The sequence below is a fragment of the Aegilops tauschii genome, chromosome 1, assembly GCF_002575655.3.
Source record: "Aegilops tauschii subsp. strangulata cultivar AL8/78 chromosome 1, Aet v6.0, whole genome shotgun sequence".
In the NCBI taxonomy this organism is placed as follows: domain Eukaryota; kingdom Viridiplantae; phylum Streptophyta; class Magnoliopsida; order Poales; family Poaceae; genus Aegilops; species Aegilops tauschii.
In genome coordinates, this window is record NC_053035.3 from 327,854,897 (window position 1) to 327,877,682 (window position 22,786).

The 22,786-nt window shown below is 46.1% G+C and overlaps 1 protein-coding gene across 1 annotated transcript; it reads right to left on the minus strand.

The window, feature by feature from the left end:
• Positions 1-1,127: 1,127 nt before the first annotated feature.
• On the minus strand, positions 1,128-5,735 carry LOC109735883 (nicotinamide adenine dinucleotide transporter 1, chloroplastic). The gene is made up of 9 exons (XM_020295083.4): positions 5,291-5,735; positions 5,088-5,183; positions 2,982-3,088; positions 2,839-2,887; positions 2,626-2,735; positions 2,216-2,313; positions 2,018-2,106; positions 1,795-1,889; positions 1,128-1,668 (listed from the first exon to the last, which is right to left on the minus strand). The coding sequence occupies exons 1-9, from the start codon at positions 5,424-5,426 to the stop codon at positions 1,417-1,419; spliced, it is 1,032 nt and encodes a 343-aa protein (XP_020150672.1). The 5' UTR covers positions 5,427-5,735; the 3' UTR covers positions 1,128-1,416.
• Between the last annotated feature and the right edge of the window lie 17,051 nt (positions 5,736-22,786).

The window sequence follows — 22,786 nt, forward strand, 5'->3', positions numbered from 1 at the left end:
AGAATGCTGAACAGACGTGCCGCAAGAATTTGCAGCAAAGTGTGTTTAGACTTTGGAGGCTTCACTAAAAAGTACTCCCTCTATATAACTTAATATAAGACGTGTTTTGACACTGTCAATCTGTGGACTCTAAAAACATCTTATAAAAAGTTACAGAGGTAGTAGAATTAATATTCAACGTGTACATGCTTGTTACTGAGAAGCAAAAGGAAGGAAAATCCTCTAAATATGAAGATAGTTTTCGCATCCTACAGGTACCTTTAAAGCAAATCATACAATCAAAACACCTTTAGGTCCATCTAATTGTTTTTAAAAACAAAGATTCATTTTCCTACTGGAGCGCAGAAACATCAACCATATGCGCGGACCAACTCAAACAGGGCTAATATTGCTTTCTCACTAAAAAAAGAGGCTAAATATTGCTTACAACCAATTGGACCTCTACACATGAGCACAGCTACGGCCCTATAGAAATTTCACAAGAAAAAGATGATACAGAGTATTTCCCGTAGAAACCATTTTAGATCATAGAGATGGTGCTACCAAATTCTTATAGGTTGTTTTCCCATCCCCCCATTTTCTAGAACAGCAAAATTCAGATAAAGATGCACCAAACACTTTCTTTATTCCACCACCAGAACAGAAAACGCCCAAACAGAACAGCAAAACTCAGGTAAGGTGCACTTAAATGGTAAGCAGCTTATATGAAGATGTACCATTTGCACTTAACTTCAGAGTTTCTAAAGATTTTCAAAACAATTAACGGATGCGGGCAAGATGATCTAAATCTCCGCAAAAATGACGTTATAAATTTCAATTCTATTTTCAGAGCGCAAAAATAGACAATCACTTGCTGAGATGGTGCCCAAACAATATACTATTTCAGCAAGCATAAAACATACCAACCAATTTCTGTTTAGTCATTTGGATACTTCTAAGTTGGTGAAAAGGGAAATTTTACACTAACTCCACATATGCACCAGATATGTCAACCAGTTTAAACCTTCTGTCCTGGTTGAGCTCGAAATTTCAAGAACCATAAGTAGCACCAAATCCAGTAAAGTGCTCCAAGATAATGTACAAGATCACAGATCTCCCGAAGTAAAAAAGGTTAGGGCAATTATTCGTGTACCAACAATAAAATTCTTTTCTTTTCATCATCATCAGACAACACACCGACCAATATCACTGTTCCCCCACACCCCGTATACCTCCACACTGCGTGCTATCAAGACTAATTCATACACAAGTACTAATTCCTGTCCTACACTATGGTTTGAGCTTTGAATGACAGCTACTTGTTGCGATACCAAAATCTCTGTTGTGAGAGCCCCTCAAGGTAAATGGTGTCGTTTGATAGTAAGCGGATTTCAACTTGTCAGATGACAGCAGGGATAGGACACAGGAATGGTACAGTCAATGCTTCAACGGATGGGGATGGTGTTGTTCAGGTTCAGGCGGGCCTAGATTGAGAAGGAACCTGTGAATCATCTCGAAGCTGGTGAATGTTATAACTGCAGCAGGAGTTGTCCGCAACAGATTTGTGGCGCATCCACGGTAGAACCCAGCTACACCCTCTGCATGATAAACCTTTCTAACACAGTCTATTACCCCTCTGTATCTCGCCTCGGAGTGTGCTCCTTGCTCTTGCAACCTTGATCGAACAACCTGTAATTATTATCAGGAGTGAAAATAGTCTGAGATATATAACCAAACTAAGAATATTGAGAGTATATTCATTTAACAAGTAACAAGAGTAGAGTAGATCATAATTGCAGAGGATTGACTTAATACCTCATGAGGATATGTTAAGGTTGACGCAGCTAGTTTTGCCAGAGATGAAGCAACAGCGACGTCACCAAAGCTTAATGCTTCAACGGTAGTGTTATCTGTGAAAACAAGATGCTGTCATACGCAGAGCTACTAAGCAGGCCATCCAATATGGCCTCTACAAATTTAGCAGCCATGATCATCCAGAAACATTTCTCTGTGGAAAAACATTTGCTGAGAGTAATACCTCGCTCAGCCAGGTAAGCTTTTATCTTCTCGTATACAGGGAACTGAATGGCAACATGAGTGATACCAGCCAAGGCAGGGACGAGTCCACTTTTGGAATATAAAAAATCAGCAAGCATATCAAAACATAGAAATCTTGAGTCACCAGCATGGCTAAAAGTTGTTCACAATAGGTTTCCATCATTCCGTCAAAAGTTACCTGTATAGTCCACGGATGCCTTCCTCATGTGCTATTCTCGTCAATGCAGCAACCGTGCCTTTGTATGGGATCGTCGCACCAGCTCTTACTCCTTGGGTCTACAAAACAAAACATAAAGCTGTTGTTGACAGGAATCCTGGTATCTACTGGGATCATATTTCTTGGAATAATGCTAGGTATGACCACTGAATACAAGAGACCCGAAAAGTTTACCATATTCAAAAGCATGCTAGCTAAAGATGGTTCCCTTGCAAGCTGGATGTATCTAATTACGTACAAAATTGCCCAGACATTTTGAACAATCGCATACTCATTGGCGAATGAAGTATTTCAGGAACAGAAATTTCTAACTACAGTTATGTTGTATCATCTCTAATACTGCTCAGGACAAGGCATGAATCATATCATACCTGAAATCTTGTCTTGACAACCCAAAGTGGATTTGTTGCTATTGTAGTTGCAGCTCCAGCACATGATGCAGCCATAACATTTGCCCCTAGAGAGAGTTGATGGCTTCCTTCTACAATATTAATGTAAGGTATGACTTGAGAACTGATATGACATGATCCTATGGAAGGTTACAACATCACAAAACAATACCATTGGAAGGTTAAAGCACTAACCGCTGGAAGCAAGCATGCTTTTAAGCTGCTCGTATACAGTAAAGTAGACCTGCCCATTCATACAGGAACGGTTAGCTCTACAACAGCATGGAAGAAAAACATAACAGTGATTGTTGTTAGAAAAGATAGGGGCAAATACTCACTGCCCAGTTAGGCAAAAGCGCCAGAATAGTCGGGGAAAGACCACGATACAATCCCCGAAAGCCTTCCCGTCTAGCAATCTGTTCTAAGCTCCCAATGATGACACTACCTAGTCAATATATAACAGAGAATCCTGTCAAAAAAGATAGAAGAGAGAACTGATGATGTAATAAACCTCAGCTTTCTAAGCCATCCTAAAATATAAGCAATAACAATATGTTGGTACAACAGGACGTAACGGTCTAATGGAAGCCCAGCACACATTTGTATACACATGATGTGTGCTAATAATCAGATTTCTAGATGCAAAGTCAATAGCAATGAGCATTAAGAATGGACATCATCCATGCACACATCACTTTCTCCACATGCATGGGATTTGCTGATGGCTTTCTCCTGGAGTATCATTGGGCAAAGCTATGCCCAAAAGCATCACCGCAGCGTACTTGAAGTGAAAAACATTTTATTTTATTTCCATTCACCACATGCATGAGCATAAGTTCTAAAATGTAATTGTAAGCTCAGCACATCTCTAATAATCCCTGGAACATCAGGCTTAGAAATATTATTACGCTCTAGTGTTCTGTGCACAACTAAGGTTCATAGATAACTTATTCCCATCTAAAATAACCAATACATATTTTTAGAAGGTGCTGCCAAGAAAAATAGCCAATACATATTGGGTGTGGAATGGGAGCATACAGTGTAACTAGGTGCAACCGTGCAAAGGAACTCCACACATTGCACAAAAACACGTAGATGAGATCAGTTACACCCACTCAGCCACCCCACAGACCATCTTTCATGTTCTTACGCGTCCAGATGTTTTCCGATAATGCAGCCTTCACCATTCTTCTTTCACGATATTCTCCTGTAATTAGCTGCATCTTTGAACCTTCTGCTCATCCAAACCCTCAGAGGAGACATTTTCAACTGATTCTACTGAAGAGGGCAGATGGCAGCGTGGTCTCTTCAATTGCTATTATTTACATTCTTTCCTTATTTCACTTTTAGCAAAACAACAACAACAACAAAGCCTTTAGTCCCAAACAAGTTGGGGTAGGCTAGAGGTGAAACCCATAAGATCTCACGACCACTCATGGCTCTGGCACATGGATAGCAAGCTTCCACGCACCCCTGTCCATAGCTAGTTCTTTGGTGATACTCCAATCCTTCAGGTCTCCTTTAGCAAACAACTTATATTTTTTGGCAGATGGTGTCTAGAACATGTTGTTCCATTTTGTCAGAAAGACTTCGAAGTCCACTGCTTACAGGGCAAGAAATTGTTGTGTTCTTCAGTATTGTTCAAAATCAAAGTAATACTGGAATTTAAACTTATTTGCTAGTGAGATCTTCCTTAATCCCTAATGAGAAGACTTATTAAGGGGCAAAGCGCAACCAGATTGGCAGTAGATTCGTGACTCATGAGAGAAAAAAGAAACTAGATGACATTGAAGGATTGCGCAACGAAATCGTGGGAGATTGGAAAAGAGGTCGGGGTAGGACAGCTAAGCCTAGATTGATCTCCCAAGCATTTGTTTTACCTGGCAATCACTGAATACTACCACAAACATATTCAGCACTAAAGCAATCTATCAGCAGATAACGGCCACATTACAGCTGGTTGTTCGTGCGTGTTCTCCATGCTTTTCACATGCAAGAACAAATGCATGCATTATGCATATCCCTTTCCACTCAACATGCAAGATTTCATAGGTCACGCAATCTCAGATCACCAGATGATGCCTCCCATATGATTCAAGTAATTCTAATAAGTGACGATTACGCAAGACACGAACCTGTAAGAAGGCCGAGGATGACATAACTGATCCAACAAGCGATTCAAACCATTATAACATTTACAGTCAGATGTGTATTCTATTGCTGAAAAGGATTCTCTCTCAACTCCCTAACTTTTGGACTGTGAAAAGACACCACAAACTAATACTACACGACATCCCCTCCATGCAGACACTCTGCTCTCACCAGTGGATGCATTCAAGCCCAGCATCAAAACTTTGTACCGAAAGTGGGTTCATGTAGTGTTCTAACACTATGGCCGTAAACTGAAGCAAAAACTGCAATAGTTCATCCGAAGAAATGCTCACCTCCAGCTGTGCCAGGGGCTAGCTTGGGCCAGCCGTGCACCTGGAACCTCGTCTTGATCACATCGAGCGGGCACACGAAGGTCGCCGCTATCACACCTGCGCACAAGCCCCAAATCCAGCAATTACTTCCCACACATACGAATACACCCCCAAGCCGAACAACACACTAGACCGAAATGGAGAGAGCTGTCGCCACAAATTACCGGCGGAGGCGCCCGCGACGGCGTTGGAGAGGGCGCTGCGGGCGGAGGTGGCGGGATGGTGGTGGTGGTGCGAAGAGGACGCGGCTGCCGGCGGCCCCGACGCCGTCACCGGCGAGGTCGCGACGTCCCCCGGCATGTCGCGCGCCTCCCCGATCTGCGCCAGCGGTGCGGGGCCTCCCCCTGAGGCAACAGAAGCGCGGCGCTAGAGCGTCAACGACGGCGGCGCCTGGCCTGATCACATCAGCGGCGGGGTCGCCGGCGGGCGGGGCGGGCGGGGCGGGCGGGGGCGGAGGTGGCGCCTAGGGTTGTGGTTTGGGATCTGGGCAGCGGGAGCGGGAGCGGGGATGGGCGCAGGGAGGGACGGGGAATTCGTAAGCTGCTCTATTCCTTCCTCCGCTGCTCGTCCGCTTGCGCTTCTCGTATGATATCCTCCTCCCTCCTGCAGGCGAGGCGAGGCGAGGCGGAGGTGAACATGCCCCGGGCCGGGCGGGCCCCAGTGGGTGGAGCGGGGCCCGTAAGCGAGGTCCTCACACACTGACGAGTGGGCCTAGGTTATTCGTTCGGGCCCGCATGTCATGTACTACTCGAATGGACGGGGTTGGTTCTTTCCTTGCATGAACACGTTGCTCTGGATTCTCGCCGCCGGCGGGCACGTGCCGCTGCTGTGGCTGGCCCGCGGGCCCATACGGACTCAAATGGCTGCGTGTGTGGCGGGACCCAAGTGTCATTGGTACTAGCCCCGCATTTTTGGGAACAATCGTGTACGTCCCGTGTAGCACTTGTTCGTTTAACCATTTTTTTAGTGAAACTTGTTCGCTTGTTAGTAATATTTTTATTTTCAGAGAACTTGTTCGTTTACTCCTGTGCTGCTTCGGCTTTTCGCGAGACAAGGCCACGTCTCCCATTCAAACCCATCCGCTGCCACGTCACCGTCTTATGGGCCCAGCGTAGCAATGGCCCTGTGCCATGGACAGCGGACGCGCATGTGGTAGCTAAGCGTTGCCGGCGGCTGGGTCCACGGCGATGTCCGGTCGCCGCTTACTGGTGGCGTGGCGCAATGCTGCCCATCGGTCGCGGAGAGCCGGGACTGACCGGACGGCCCTGATGGGTTCGTGGGACCTCGCGCCGCCTCCCTCGGGCCACACAAACATTTTGGTTCTACGCTAGCCTTTTCCTTTGATGCCCATCGATAGGGGGGGAGAAAAGAAGCACCTGCTCTCCATGCTTATCTTTTTTTTTTCCTTTGCCGGGTATATTCATGCTTATCAATCTGCATATGCTCCCTATCCAAAAAAGTCCATATGATAGGCAAGTTTCATGACTTTCATCCAATCCGGCAGACAAAACAGAAGTTGGTACCGGCGGCACCACGCTGTCGCCCGCCGCGGAGAGGGCAAGGGCCTGCGCCATTGCCGCCTCGTACCGAGCCTCCTCTTCCGCCTCCGCCGCCTCCGCTCTGCGCCAATCGTCCTCCTCGCTCTCCCGGTAGACGGCCGCAAGGGCCGCCTGGTAGGCGTCCTCCGCCGCCTGGTCCTCCTCGCGGACGACGAGCGCCGGTGGCGGCGACCTCCGGCCGACCTCGCGCACGCCCCGTCGCCTCGCCTCCTCGTGCTCGAAGGCGAACCACCTCGCCAGTTGGGCGAGTCGGTTGCGTAGGCGGGGTCGCAGCGCTGCTCCGGCGTCAGCAGCGACCGCCGGCGCCACACCTCCTCCGCGTGAGCACGAGCCGTCCGCGGCGCCGCCGGCACTGGGATCCTATCTGGATCCAGATGCCAGTCGTGCGGCAGCGTCACGTCGGGATACGGCAGAGGCTGGCGGTGCTGCCAGTGCCACTCCGCCTGCTGCACTGGCACGTTCACGCGCTGCCTCTGCCGGCGAGGCACCGGCGCCGACGGAGGTAGGAGGAACTCTGAGGGAAAAGGGGTGGCGGGGGACTTGCCCTTGGCCTTGCTGCCGCTGGCGCCGGAGAAGAGGCCCATCTCGTTGTGGTTGTGGTGGCTAGGGTTTGCCGGCGACGAGGGAGCAATGGATGGCAGATGTGGACGACGAGTTTGGATGAGGACGGCCCCGCCGCACGGTCGGCTTAAAAAAGGACGAGCGTCGTCGCTGATGCGTGGGCCCGTCGTCATAAATTAAGCTGACCGCGTGGGCAGCGGGTAGTTGGACGGCCGCCATGTGGGAACGCGGCGGATAGCGAGAAGGCGCGCAAAGCGTCCGTTCGGCGTCCGTGCCGACGCATTTGGGGCGCAAATTTGGGCCGCAAATGCGTCGGCGCGGACGCGACGCGGACATGATTTGGGTTTGGGTCGGCGCGTTGGGCCGCCACTTTTATTCACGCCGACCCAAACGGATGTAGGCGGACGAAATGAGTCGGCCCTTTGGAGTTGCTCTTATCGGCACATTTCATCACCCCAAGCAAACAAAACAAAGTCATGCCTCTCATTCATTAATTTTTTTAGACGAAATCGTAGAAGAAATCATAACTCACACAAGCCACTTGTTTTTTTCTCTTGGCGGCTATTATGTTCACCGGCTAGTCCGTGGAATCGCCTCCCCTCCGCCCGTCTCTCCGGCAGCCGATGGCGGGGAGGGATTTCTGGTTCCTCGGATCCGGCTAGTAGATAAGTAGGGTTCTAGTCCTCGCTGGGCCGACGTTTAGACGAATGGCGGCGCTTCTTCTTCGAGTTAGTCTTGCGGGCTCCGATCCTCATCAAGCTCGTCAGCATAGATCACTGCCAGCTCCTCGGGGCGACGAGGTTAGGATTTCTCGTTATGCGTACACAATGGTGATATATCGATTCAACGGCGACAACTGCTGCCCGGGCTGCTGGTCCTTAAGGGCACTTGCACAAAGACTTTTCGGCTGTCATCGATAAGGTCAGACCGACTCCGGCTCTCTCTGGCAGCGGTAGTGGTATTTTTATTATGTTTGAGATGTTTTGTACTTTCAATAAATTTTATTATAGATCTAATCCTTCTCGTAAAAAAGCTAGCTACGTTAGCAAAAAGAAGCTTGACATATACAGTTACGGTATGGAGCGAGGATGTCGTTTGTGATGATCCTTCCATGTGATGGAACTTGTTTCATGCTCTCTTTTTTGATGGAAAAGACATGCAGTGCTTTTGCATGTTCTTGAAAAGAAAAATACAATGCAGTAACTTTTCCATCTGAAAAAACTATTTCTACGCGACGTGGAGTTTCTGCTCCCGAGCTTAAATGCACTCTCATGAAAAGTAAAATTAAAAAGCCAATTAAAAAATACCTTTTATGCAACAAAAATTGTCGGCTATTCTATATATGTGCAAATTTCCGTGAAAAAAATAACATTCCTACTGCTCTACAGAAAAATTGATGCTCCGAAAAGACTATCTTTGAAAACATTTTGATCTGCATATTTTGTTATTTTTGCGCGGCCATGCACGATTGTGATTTTATCACGAAAAATTGCATGCGGACAGAAACCAAGTAATGTTTGTTGTAAAAAAATCAAATTCTGAATTTGGTTTTTCTATTTTTCTCAATTTCATTGTTCACCTCCTTGGCGGAGGAGAGTGGGAGCAAGAAGGACCCTCATCCTCAGCGGTCCACCTCGTGGTTGTCAACAGTGACGGATCCAGGACCCGGGCCGGGGGGGGGGGGGGCCTGGGGCGTGGGCGTGGGGAAAACTTACTTCGTTAACTATAGCATATTTTGGTACTGTAGCAGCATGGGCCTGGGGCTTGGCCCACTCCTAGCTCCGCCCCTGGTTGTCAACCATAGTCCACTGCAAGCATCCTTGACTTTGACACCGCCGGTCGCGCTCATCTTCGCCCAGCTCTGGATAGGTGCACGCCGGAGCAGCAGGACCAAACCAAGAGGAAGCCGTTGTTGCGCTGCAGAAGCCACAACCGAGAGGAAGCTGGCCTGGCAGATCAGGCACCAGCGGTGGATCTTGAGGTTCGTGATGGAGATTAGAGCATCTCTAGCAGACCCGTATAAGTGGTCAAACCCTTATAATTTTTACATTTTACAGTTTTGGTTGAAAAAAGTGTCCAGAACAAAAACCGTAAAAAGTGGCCCAACCCGTAAATTTTTTAAGGGTCACCGAAAATGCACACCCGAAACCCTTATGTTTGGAGGTTGGAAGGCCGAATCTAGGGGGGCCCGTATACCGGTCAAATCTCGTCAGAGCAAACATGCCACCGTGGAGTTTGCCGGAATTCGCCCTAAACTCGCCGGAATTCATCACCGCACACCGGAAAAGGCCGCTAGACGCCGCAATCGATCGCCGCCGGTTCGAATTGGACGAGTTTGACATCGCCGTGGCCTCCCATGAACTCAGCCTGGCCGCCGGAATCATCCCGACGCGGCAGGCAAAGGGGCACGGCTCGGCCGGCATGGCTGGCAATAGAGCAAGGCGCGGACGACGGAGGCGACCGGGCATGGCCGGCTGCTACCTCTTGAGCACTGTGTTGGTTTTCCCTTAAAGAGGAAAGGGTGATGCAGCAAAGTAGCGTAAGTATTTCCCTCAGTTTTTGAGAACCAAGGTATCAATCCAGTAGGAGGCTACGCGCGAGTCCCTCGTACCTACACAAAACAAATAAATCCTCGCAACCAACGCGATAAGGGGTTGTCAATCCCTACACGGTCACTTACGAGAGTGAGATCTGATAGATAAGATAGGATAACATTTTTGGTATTTTTATGATAAAGATGCAAAGTAAAATAAAAGCAAAGGAAATAACTAAGTGTTGGAAGATTAATATGATGAAGATAGACCCGGGGGCCATAGGTTTCACTAGTGGCTTCTCTCAAGAGCATAAGTATTTTACGGCGGGTGAACAAATTACTGTTGAGCAATTGACAGAATTGAGCATGGTTATGAGAATATCTAGGTATGATCATGTATATAGGCATCACGTCCGAGACAAGTAGACCAACTCCTGCCTGCATCTACTACTATTACTCCACACATCGACCGCTATCCAGCATGCATCTAGAGTATTAAGTTCATAAGAATAGAGTAACGCCTTAAGCAAGATGACATGATGTAGAGGGATAAATTCATGCAATATGATAAAAATCCCATCTTGTTATCCTCGATGGCAACAATACAATACGTGCCTTGCTGCCCCTACTGTCACTGGGAAAGGACACCGCAAGATTGAACCCAAAGCTAAGCACTTCTCCCATTGCAAGAAAGATCAATCTAGTAGGCCAAACCAAATTGATAATTCGAAGAGACTTGCAAAGATAACCAATCATACATAAAAGAATTCAGAAGATTCAAATATTGTTCATGTTGGAAATATGCCCTAGAGGCAATAATAAAATGGTTATTAGTGTATTTCCTTGTTCATGATAATTGTCTGTTGTTCATGCTATAATTGTATTAACTGGAAACCGTAATACATGTGTGAATACATAGACCACAACATGTCCCTAGTAAGCCTCTAGTTGACTAGCTCGTTGATCAATAGATGGTTATGGTTTCCTGACCATGGACATTGGATGTCATTGATAACGGGATCACATCATTAGGAGAATGATGTGATGGACAAGACCCAATCCTAAGCATAGCACAAGATCGTGTAGTTCGTTTGCTAGAGCTTTTCTAATGTCAAGTATCATTTCCTTAGACCATGAGATTGTGCAACTCCCGGATACCGTAGGAATGCTTTGGGTGTACCAAACGTCACAACGTAACTGGGTGGCTATAAAGGTGCACTACAGGTATCTCCGAAAGTGTCTGTTGGGTTGGCACGAATCGAGACTGGGATTTGTCACTCCGTATGACGGAGAGGTATCTCTGGGCCCACTCGGTAATGCATCATCATAATGAGCTCAATGTGACTAAGGAGTTAGCCACGGGATCATGCGTTACGGTACGAGTAAAGTGACTTGCCGGTAACGAGATTGAACAAGGTATTGGGATACCGACGATCGAATCTCGGGCAAGTAACGTACCGATTGACAAAGGGAATTGTATACGGGATTGATTGAATCCTCGATATCGTGGTTCATCCGATGAGATCATAGTGGAACATGTGGGAGCCAACATGGGTATCCAGATCCCGCTGTTGGTTATTGACCGGAGAGTCGTCTCGGTCATGTCTGCATGTCTCCCGAACCCGTAGGGTCTACACACTTAAGGTTCGGTGACGCTAGAGTTGTGGAGATATTAGTATGCGGTTAACCAAAAGTTGTTCGGAGTCCCGGATGAGATCCCGGACGTCACGAGGAGTTCCGGAATGGTCCGGAGGTAAAGATTTATATATGGGAAGTCCTATTTTGGCCACCGGAAAATGTTCGGGATTTTTCGGTATTGTACCGGGAAGGTTCTAGAAGGTTCCGAAGTGGGGCCCACCTGCATGGGGGGACCCACATGAACGTGGGTAGTGGTGGCAAGGCCCCACACCCCTGGTCAAGGCGCACCAAGATCCCACCTTAGAAGGAATAAGATCATATCCCGAAGGGATAAGATCAAGATCCCTAAAAAAGGGGGATAACAATCGATGGGGAAGGGAAATGATGGGATTTCTTTCCCCCACCTTTGCCAACGCCCCAATGGACTTGGAGGGCAAGAAACCAGCCCCCTCCACCCCTATATATAGTGGGGAGGCGCATGGGAGCAGCACCCCAAGCCCTGGCGCCTCCCTCCCTCCCGTGACACCTCTTCCTCCCCGCTTGCGCTTGGCGAAGCCCTGCCGGGATCCCGCTACTTCCACCACCACGCCGTCGTGCTGCTGGATCTCCATCAACTTCTCCTCCCCCCTTGCTGGATCAAGAAGGAGGAGACGTCCCCGCTCCGTACGTGTGTTGAACGCGGAGGTGCCGTCCGTTCGGCGCTAGGATCATCGGTGATTTGGATCACGACGAGTACGACTCCATCAACCCCGTTCTCTTGAACGCTTCCGCGCGCGATCTACAAGGGTATGTAGATGCACTCCCCTCTCTCTCGTTGCTAGATGACTCCATAGATTGATCTTGGTGATACATAGAAAATTTTAAATTTCTGCTACGTTCCCCAACAGTTCATAGATAAACTTGATCATAAACCCACAATTCATCGGTCTCAACAAACACACCGCAAAAGAAGATTACATCGAATAGATCTCCACGAGAGAGGGGGAGAACTTTGTATTGAGATCCAAAAAGAGAGGAGAAGCCATCTAGCTACTAACTATGGACCCGAAGGTCTGAGGTAAACTACTCACACTTCATCGGAGGGGCTATGGTGTTGATGTAGAAGCCCTCCGTGATCGATGCTGAAAGATCGTGGATGTCGCCTAGAGGGGGGGTGAATAGGCGCTTTAAAATAATTACGGTTTAGGCTTGAACAAATGCAGAATAAACCTAGCGGTTAATTTGTCAAGCACAAAACCTACAACAACTAGGCTCACCTATGTGCACCAACAACTTATGCTAAGCAAGATAAACAACTAGGTGATAGCAAGATATATAACAAGAAACAATATGGCTATCACAAAGTAAAGTGCATAAGTAAAGGGCTCGGGTAAGAGATAACCGAGGCACGCGGAGACGATGATGTATCCCGAAGTTCACACCCTTGCGGATGCTAATCTCCGTTTGGAGCGGTGTGGAGGCACAATGCTCCCCAAGACTCCACTAGGGCCACCGTAATCTCCTCACGCCCTCGCACAATGCAAGATGCGGTGATTCCACTAAGGGACCCTTGAGGGCGATCACCGAACCCGTACAAATGGCAACCCTTGGGGGCGGTCACCGAACCCATACACTTTGGCAACCCCTGGGGGCGGTCACCGGAACCCGTCAAATTGCTCGGGGCGATCTCCACAACCTAATTGGAGACCCCGACGCTTTCCTGGAGCTTTACACCACAATGATTGAGCTCCGAACACCACCAACCGTCTAGGGCGCCCAAGCACCCAAGAGGAACAAGCTCAAGGGTACCAAGCACCCAAGAGTAATAAGCTTCTCAACTTGTAACTTCCATGTATCACCGTGGAGAACTCAAACCGATGCACCAAATGCAATGGCAAGGGCACACGGAGTGCCCAAGTCCTTCTCTCTCAAATCCCACCAAAGCAACTAATGCTAGGGAGGGAAAAGAGAGGAAGAACAAGAAGGAGAACACCAAGAACTCCAAGATCTAGATCCAAGGGGTTCCCCTCACCTAGAGGAGAAAGTGATTGGTGGAAATGTGGATCTAGATCTCCTCTCTCTTTTCCCTCAAAAACTAGCAAGAATCCATGGAGGGATTGAGAGTTAGCAAGCTCGAAGAAGGTCAACAATGGGGGAAGAACACGAGCTCAAAGGATAAGGTAGAATGGGGAAGAAGACCCCCTTATATAGTGGGGGGAACAATACAACCGTTACCCCCAAAATAGCCCCGCAGAGGGCGGTACTACCGCAGGAGGCAGCGGTACTACCGCTGATCACAGCGGTACTACCGCTCCCCCGGGCGGTACTACCGTGGAGTCTGGAGGGCAGGAGAGTGACAGACCCGAGCGGTACTGCCGCGGTGGTTGGGCGGTACTACCGCTCGTGAGCGGTACTGCCGCCCTACTGCCGCTGCGAAGTACCGCACTATCCGACACGAAAAATGACCCCTCGATTCGACGCGGTAGGGGCCTGGTACCGTAGCGGTGCTACTGCTGAGGACCCACCAGCGGTACTACCGCTGTGGAGCGGTACTGCCGCTTGTGACCCCTAAGCGGTACTACCGCTGGGTACCGCGGTACTACCGCTGGGACCATCCTAAAGCCACTTCCACGAAAACAAGTATACTCCACGAGAAACCAAAACTGCCATAACTTCTGCATATGAGCTCCGAATTGAGCAAACTCAAGCTTGTTGGATACAAGACGACGAGTAGCATCAACCGAGAAGAACCGGTTATAGTAAGAAGAGGCAGGGAAGGTATGCCAACAAAATAGAGGAGTGAAACCTCCAACCGAGAAGAACCGGCATAACCTTCCAACATCGAAAACATCATAGAAGATGCGAGTGAACTCCGCTTTCGATGAACTCGAGCTTGTCATCAAGATGACCATAAGCTCCAAAACTCACAAAGAGAAAAACCAAACAAGAACCAAGAAAGATGATGCAAGGATGCAATGGTTTGAGCTCTCTACGAATTATACGATCAAGCTACTCATCGAGAGCCCCCCTTGATAGTACGGCAATCGATCCTATAACCCGGTCTCCCAACTACCATCATGAGACCGGTAAAATAGAAAACCTATCAAGGGCAAACCTTTGCCTTGCACATGGTCCACTTGAGCTAGATGATGACGATCTTGACTCCCTCAAGTCGGACCACCTTTCTTGGTTGCGTTGGCTCGATGAAGACTAGTTGATTGCTCCCCCATACTCCACTATGGGTGAGCCACTCTTCCGCACATCTTCACAAGTCCATTGTCACCACAATGGACGGCAAGCTTCAAGCATTTGATCTCTTCATGATGCTTCACTTGAACTTGCACACCGCAACATCTTCACAAGTCCATTGTCACCACAATGGACGGCAAGCTTCAAGCATTTGATCTCTTCATGATGCTTCACTTGAACTTGCACACCGCAACCTAACCCCACAAAGAACTCTCACGAAGATCATGGGTTAGTACACAAAGCGTAATTGACAATACTTACCACACCATGGGATCGCTTGATCCCTCCCGGTACATCTTCTACGCTTTGTGAGTTGATCAAGTTGATTCACTCTTGACTTAGTCTTGATCAACCTTGACTCTTTCCAACTCTCTTCATTTGGATGATGTCTTGAAGGTAAACATGAATGATCACACAATCTTCTTCTTCAAGACATGCTTGCAATAAGCTCAACTCTCAAATGGCCAATCTTTGGATAATTCCTTAATAACACCTTGGTCACCACATAAACTCCTTGAAACCAACACATGGACTTCAAGAAATGCCTATGGACAAATCCTTCAAATATAACTCAAGGCAACCATTAGTCCATAGAGATTGTCATCAATTACCAAAACCAAACATGGGGGCACCGCATGTTCTTTCAGATGCCCTCCGGCGGAGCTCCGGAACAGGCCCCAAGATGGGATCTCGTGGGTACAGAAGGTTGCGGCGGTGGAATTAGGTTTTTGGCTCCGTATCTGATCGTTTGGGGGTACGTAGGTATATATAGGAGGAAGAAGTACGTCGGTGGAGCAACAGGGGGCCCATGAGGGTGGAGGGCGCGCCCCCTACCTCGTGGCTTCCCTGTTGGTTGCTTGACGTAGGGTCCAATTCTCTTGGATCATGTTCGTTCCGAAAATCACGTTCCCGAAGGTTTCATTCCATTTGGACTCCGTTTGATATTCTTTTTCTGCCAAACTCTGAAATAGGCAAAAAAACAGCAATTCTGGGCCGGGCCTCCGGTTAATAGGTTAGTCCCAAAAATAATATAAAAGTGAATAATAAAGCCCAATAATGTCCAAAACAGAAGATAATATAGCATGGAGCAATAAAAAATTATAGATACGTTGGAGACATATCAAGCATCCCCAAGCTTAATTCATGCTCGTCCTCGAGTAGGTAAATGATAAAAACAGAATTTTTGATGCGGAGTGCTACTTGGCATAATTTCAATGTAATTCTTCTTAATTGTGGTATGAATATTCAGATCCGAAAAATTCAAGACAAAAGTTCATATTGACATAAAAATAACAATACTTCAAGCATACTAACTAAGCAATTATGTCTTCTCAAAATAACATGGCCAAAGAAAAGTTCATCCCTAAAAAATCATATAGTTTAGTCATGCTCCATCTTCGTCACACAAGAATGCTCTCATCATGCACAACCCCGATGACAAGCCAAGCAATTGTTTCATACTTTAGTTATCTCAAACTTATAAACCCTCACGCGATACATGAACGCGAGCCATGGACATAGCACTATGGGTGGAATAGAATATGATGATGGGGGTTATGTGGAGAAGACAAAAAAGGAGAAAGTCTCACATCAACGAGGCTAATCAATGAGCTATGGAGATGCCCATCGATTGATGTTAATGCAAGGAGTAGGGATTGCCATGCAACGGATGCACTAGAGCTATAAATATATGAAAGCTCAACAAAAGAAACTAAGTGGGTGTGCATCCAACTTGCTTGCTCACGAAGACCTAGGGCCCTTGAGGAGGCCCATTGTTGGAATATACAAGCCAAGTTCTATAATGAAAAACTCACACTAGTATATGAAAGTGACAAAACAAGAGACTCTCTATCATGAAGATTATGGTGCTACTTTGAAGCACAAGTGTGGTAACGGATAGTAACATTGTCCCTTCTCTCTTTTTCTGTCTTTTTTTCTGGGCCTTCTCTTTTTTTATGGCCTTTCTCTCTTTTTTTTATATTTTTTTTATTCCTCACTTGGGACAATGCTCTAGAAAATGATGATCATCACACTTCTATTTATTTACAACTCGATACTAGAACAAAGTATGACTCTATATGAATGCCTCCGGCGGTGTACCGGGATATGCAATGAACCAAGAGTGACATGTATGAAAGAATTATGAACGGTGGCTTTGCCACGAATACTATGTCAACTACATGATCATGCAAAGCAATATGACAATGATGAACGTGTCATGATAAACTAGATGGTGGAAAGTTGCATGGCAATATATCTCGGAATGGCTATGGAAATGCCATAATAGGTAGGTATGGTGGCTGTTTTGAGAAAGATATAAGGAGGTTTATGTGTGAAAGAGCGTATCATATCACGGGGTTTGGATGCACCGGCGAAGTTTGCACCAACTCTCAATGTGAGAAAGGGCAAGCACGGTACCGAAGAGGCTATCAATGGTGGAAAGGTGAGAGTGCGTATAATCCATGGACTCAACATTAGTCATAAAGAACTCACATACTTATTGCAAAAATCTACAAGTCATCAAAAACCAAGCACTACGCTCATGCTCCTAGGGGATAGGTTGGTAGGAAAAGACCATCGCTCGTCCCCGACCGCCACTCATAAGGAAGACAATCAAAGAACACCTCATGTTTTAAATTTGTTACATAACGTTTACCATACGTGCATGCTATGGGACTTGCAAACTTCAACACAAGTATTTCTCAAATTCACAACTACTCAACTAGCACGACTTTAATATCACTACCTCCATGTCTCAAAACAATCATCAAGCATCAAACTTCTCTTAGTATTCAACGCACTCATAAGAAAGTTTTTACTAATCTTGAATACCTAGCATATTAGGATTATTTAAGCAAATTACCATGCTATTTAAGACTCTCAAAATAATCTAAGTGAAGCATGAGAGATTAATAGTTTCTATAAAACAAATCCACCACCGTGCTCTAAAAGATATAAGTGAAGTACTAGAGCAAAAACTATGTAACTCAAAAGATATAAGTGAAGCACATAGAGTATTCTAATAATTTCCAAAATCATGTGTGTCTCTCTCAAAAGGTGTGTACAACAAGGATTGTGGTAAACTAAAAATCAAAGACTTAAATCATACAAGACGCTCCAAGCAAAACACATATCATGTGGTGAATAAAAATATAGCTCCAAGTAAAGTTACCGATGGAAGTAGACGAAAGAGGGGATGCCTTCCGGGGCATCCCAAAGCTTTGGCTTTTTGGTGTCCTTAGATTATCTTGGGGGTGCCATGGGCATCCCCAAGCTTAGGCTCTTGCCACTCCTTGTTCCATAATCCATCAAATCTTTCACCCAAAACTTGAAAACTTCACAACACAAAACTTAGTAGAAAATCTCGTGAGCTCCGTTAGCGAAAGAAAACAAAAGACCACGTCAAGGTACTGTAATGAACTCATTCTTTATTTATATTTGTGTTAAACCTACTGTATTCCAACTTCTCTATGGTTTATAAACTATTTTACTAGCCATAGATTCATCAAAATAAGCAAACAACACACGAAAAACAGAATCTGTCAAAAACAGAACAGTCTGTAGTAATCTGTAACTAACGCAAACTTATGGAACTCCAAAAAATCAGCAAAATAGGACAACCTAGACAATTTTTTTATTGATCAGCAGCAATTGGAATCAATATTTTATCACGTTCTGGTGATTTTTAACACATGTTTTCGTGAACAGAAAGTTTCTGGAAATTACAGCAAGATCAAATAACTATCATCCAAGAAGATCCTATAGGTTTAACTTGGCACAAACACTAATTAAAACATAAAAACACATCTAACCAGAGGCTAGAACAAATATTTATTCAACGACAGAAAGGAAATATATTGGGTTGTCTCCCAACAAGCGCTTTTCTTTAAAGCCTTTTAGCTAGGCATTGATAATTTTAATGATGCTCGCATAAAAGACAAGAATTGGAGCGCGAAGAGAGCATCATGAAATACGTGACAAACACATCTAAGTCTAACATACTTCCTATGCATAGGCATCTTATAGAAAAACAAATTATCATAGCAAGCAAAAACTAGCATATGCAAGGAAGCGGAAAGGAACAATAGCAATCTCGACATAACGAGAGGTAATTTAGTAACATGAAAATTTCTATAACAATATTTTCCTCTCTCATAATAATTACATGTAGGATCATTATCAAATTCAATAATATAACTATCACATACAATATTCTCAACATGATCCACATGCATGCAAAGTTGACACTCTTCCAAAATAGTGGGATTAACATTAACTAAAGTCATGACCTCTCCAAACCCACTTTCATCAAAAATACCATAAGGTTGAACATTCTCCAAATATGTGGGATCTAAAGTTGACACTTTTCCAAAACCCACTTTCAATATTATTGCAAACATTATTATCAATCTCATATTCATCACGGGGCTTAAATAAATTTTCAAGATCATAAGAAGAATCACCCCAATCATGATCATTGCAACAAGTGGTAGACATAGCAAAACTAGCATCCTCAAGCTTAGGGTTTTGCATGTTATTAGCACAATTGTCATCAAAATAATTTATAGTAAAATCATTGCAATCATGCTTTTTATCGAAGGAACTATCGTGAATCTCTTCATAAATTTCTTCATCACAATTTTCAGATTCACAAATTTCAAGCAAAACTTCATAAAGATAATCTAGTGCACAAAACTCACTAGCAATTGGTTCATCATAATTGGATCTCTTAAAAAGATTAGCAAGCGGATGAGGATCCATAGATCTTAGCTTCTCTGTTCAGGAATAAATACTCAACTATTTCAACCAAGCGAGAAAACGAGCCAAGAAAGACATCAAGGCGAACGGAAAAAGGGCGAATAAAACGGCAAGGGTGAAGTGGGGGAGAGGAAAACGAGAGGCAAATGGCAAATAATATAATGCGGGAGATAAGGGTTTGTGATGGGTACTTGGTATGTTGACTTTTGCGTAGACCTCCCCGGCAACGGCGCCAGAAATCCTTCTTGCTACCTCTTGAGCACTGCGTTGGTTTTCCCTTGAAGAGGAAAGGGTGATGCAGCAAAGTAGCGTAAGTATTTCCCTCAGTTTTTGAAAACCAAGGTATCAATCCAGTAGGAGGCTACGCACGAGTCCCTCGTACCTACACAAAACAAATAAATCCTCGCAACCAACGCGATAAGGGGTTGTCAATCCCTACACGGTCACTTACGAGAGTGAGATCTGATAGATAAGATAGGATAATATTTTTGGTATTTTTATGATAAAGATGCAAAGTAAAATAAAAGCAAAGTAAAAAGCAACGGAAATAACTAAGTGTTGGAATATTAATATGATGAAGATAGACCCGGGGGCCATAGGTTTCACTAGTGGCTTCTCTCAAGAGCATAAGTATTTTACGGCGGGTGAACAAATTACTGTTGAGCAATTGACAGAATTGAGCATAGTTATGAGAATATCTAGGTATGATCATGTATATAGGCATCACGTCCGAGACAAGTAGACCAACTCCTGCCTGCATCTACTACTATTACTCCACACATCGACCGCTATCCAGCATGCATCTAGAGTATTAAGTTCATAAGAACAGAGTAATGCCTTAAGCAAGATGACATGATGTAGAGGGATAAATTCATGCAATATAATAAAAACCCCATCTTGTTATCCTCGATGGCAACAATACAATACGTGCCTTGCTGCCCCTACTGTCACTGGGAAAGGACACCGCGAGATTGAACCCAAAGCTAAGCACTTCTCCCATTGCAAGAAAGATCAATCTAGTAGGCCAAACCAAACTGATAATTCGAAGAGACTTGCAAAGATAACCAATCATACATAAAAGAATTTAGAAGATTCAAATATTGTTCATAGATAAACTTGATCATAAACCCACAATTCATCGGTCTCAACAAACACACCGCAAAAGAAGATTACATCGAATAGATCTCCACGAGAGAGGGGGAGAACTTTGTATTGAGATCCAAAAAGAGAGAAGAAGCCATCTAGCTACTAACTATGGACCCGAAGGTCTGAGGTAAACTACTCACACTTCATCGGAGGGGCTATGGTGTTGATGTAGAAGCCCTCCGTGATTGATGCCCCCTCCGGCGGAGCTCCGGAACATGCCCCAAGATGGGGTCTCGTGGGTACAGAAGGTTGCAGCGGTGGAATTAGGTTTTTGGCTCCGTATCTGATCGTTTGGGGGTACGTAGGTATATATAGGAGGAAGAAGTACGTCGGTGGAGCAACAGGGGGCCCATGAGGGTGGAGGGCGCGCCCCCTACCTCGTGGCTTCCCTGTTGGTTGTTTGACGTAGGGTCCAAGTCTCCTGGATCATGTTCGTTCCGAAAATCACGTTCCCGAAGGTTTCATTCCGTTTGGACTCCGTTTGATATTCTTTTTCTGCGAAACTCTGAAATAGGCAAAAAAGCAATTCTGGCTGGGCCTCTAGTTAATAGGTTAGTCCCAAAAATAATATAAAAGTGAATAATAAAGCTCAATAATGTACAAAACAGAAGATAATATAGCATGGAGCAATCAAAAATTATAGATACGTTGGAGACGTATCACCGGCGAGGCTGGGCGCGGCCGGCGTGGCGATGGGGCGCGGCCGACGGGCGACGGGGCACGGTCGGCGGGCGATGGGGCGCGGCCGACTGGAGGAAAGAGCTCTTTATCCCAGTTTTACAGTATTTGTTCGGCCGTAGCTAAAATGAACCCTTAAAATGCAATTTTTTTTAACTCGTACCCCAATTTTACAGTTTGTGATTTTAAGGGGTCTGCTAGAGATGCTCTTAGGCCCGTCGCTCCGACGCCGCCTCCTCCAACTCATCGTGGTGTGCCTGAGCCCGCTCGTCAGCCCCAGCTCGGGTGCTCGCCGCCGGTGCCAGCAGCCGGACCAGTCGTCCCTGGGCAGGAGGAGGTGGAGAACGTGCCGGCGGCGTGTCGGGGAGTTGTGAGGAGGGATGCGTCACCGGCCACTCAGAGTGAAAAAGAGGGTCCCACATGCCTATGTGGCATTTTTCCGAAAGAGCCAGATGACCAGTTAGTGATGTTAACCAAGCAATTAGCTTTTACCATCCGTATTTTTTGTCGCTGTCATTTTTTCAGCGTGGTGAAAAATGCAACGATTTCTAAAGTTGTAGTTTTCTGCTAATCACACCGCAAATGCGGTGGTTCTGTGCATTTTACTCCAAGTGCAAATCAGGATTCAGACTAGCTTTGGGGGATGCTATGAGCTCTTTGTATATGTAGCATTTGATTAGGATTTTTGTAGATAATGATTTGATCAAGGTTCTTATCCTTTTATCAAGTAACCAAACCATTTCATTTCTCAAGCCAAGAAATCGTCGAACCAAATAATCCCATTCCTAAAATAAAACAAAGTCCATGCAGGCATGGACCACATCATCCACGAGATCATGAATGGGAGGATCTCATGATGAAACCAATCCTCTGTGTTAGAAGGGAGAGAGAGGATTGGTGAAATTGTCGTTGTATTGCTTGAGCCTCGTGGGTATATATATAGGAGTACAAAGACCAACTTGGAGTACAAGACAAGGCAGGACCAAATCCTAGTCTATCCTATACTTCCTAATAATCCTTATACTCAACATCCCCCCGCAGTCACAACGGTAACGACGCAAATAGTGAGACTGGAGAAGAATCCAAAGGCACGCCGACGGACAACCCTTTGTGCCGACGAGGTGGCTGGAGTGGCAACCGACGAGGTTGCTCAAGCAAGGCGATAGCCCTTTGTGCCGTTTGTCGATGTAGCCGAGAGCGTGGGTGGTGGAGCCATGGTCGAGGTAGCCGTGAGAAAAATGTCGTGGTCGATGTCGAGTCGGGGAGCCGGTGTCGAGGATGTCTCCGTGGAGCCGCGGGCGCAAGGAGGCGCCGAGTTAGCATGGGCGCATTGGTGTCGAAGCAGTGGTGCGCCGGGAAGAAGATGTTGTTGACGACACGTCGCGGCGGGTTTGCCAAGCCTGGGGACACATCGTAGACGAAGGCACGCACCGGTGTTGCCAGCACCGGGCATGCGTAGACGGACGAAGACGAAGTTGACAAAGCGCCGCACCAGGCTTGCCAGGCCCATGGACACGTCGTGGACGAAGGCACACATAGGTGTTGCCAGCACCGGGCAT

What these genes read in the sequence shown, in the direction of transcription:
- LOC109735883 (XM_020295083.4), bottom strand. Translation starts at nt 5,426, where the DNA reads ATGCCGGGGGACGTCGCGACCTCGCCGGTGACGGCGTCGGGGCCGCCG. An exon ending in AGCTTACCTGGCTGAGCGAG is followed by an intron (nt 1,890 to 2,017) that starts GTATTACTCTCA and finishes TTGTTTTCACAG; the next exon opens with ATAACACTACCGTTGAAGCA. An exon ending in CCTTAACATATCCTCATGAG is followed by an intron (nt 1,669 to 1,794) that starts GTATTAAGTCAA and finishes TAATAATTACAG; the next exon opens with GTTGTTCGATCAAGGTTGCA.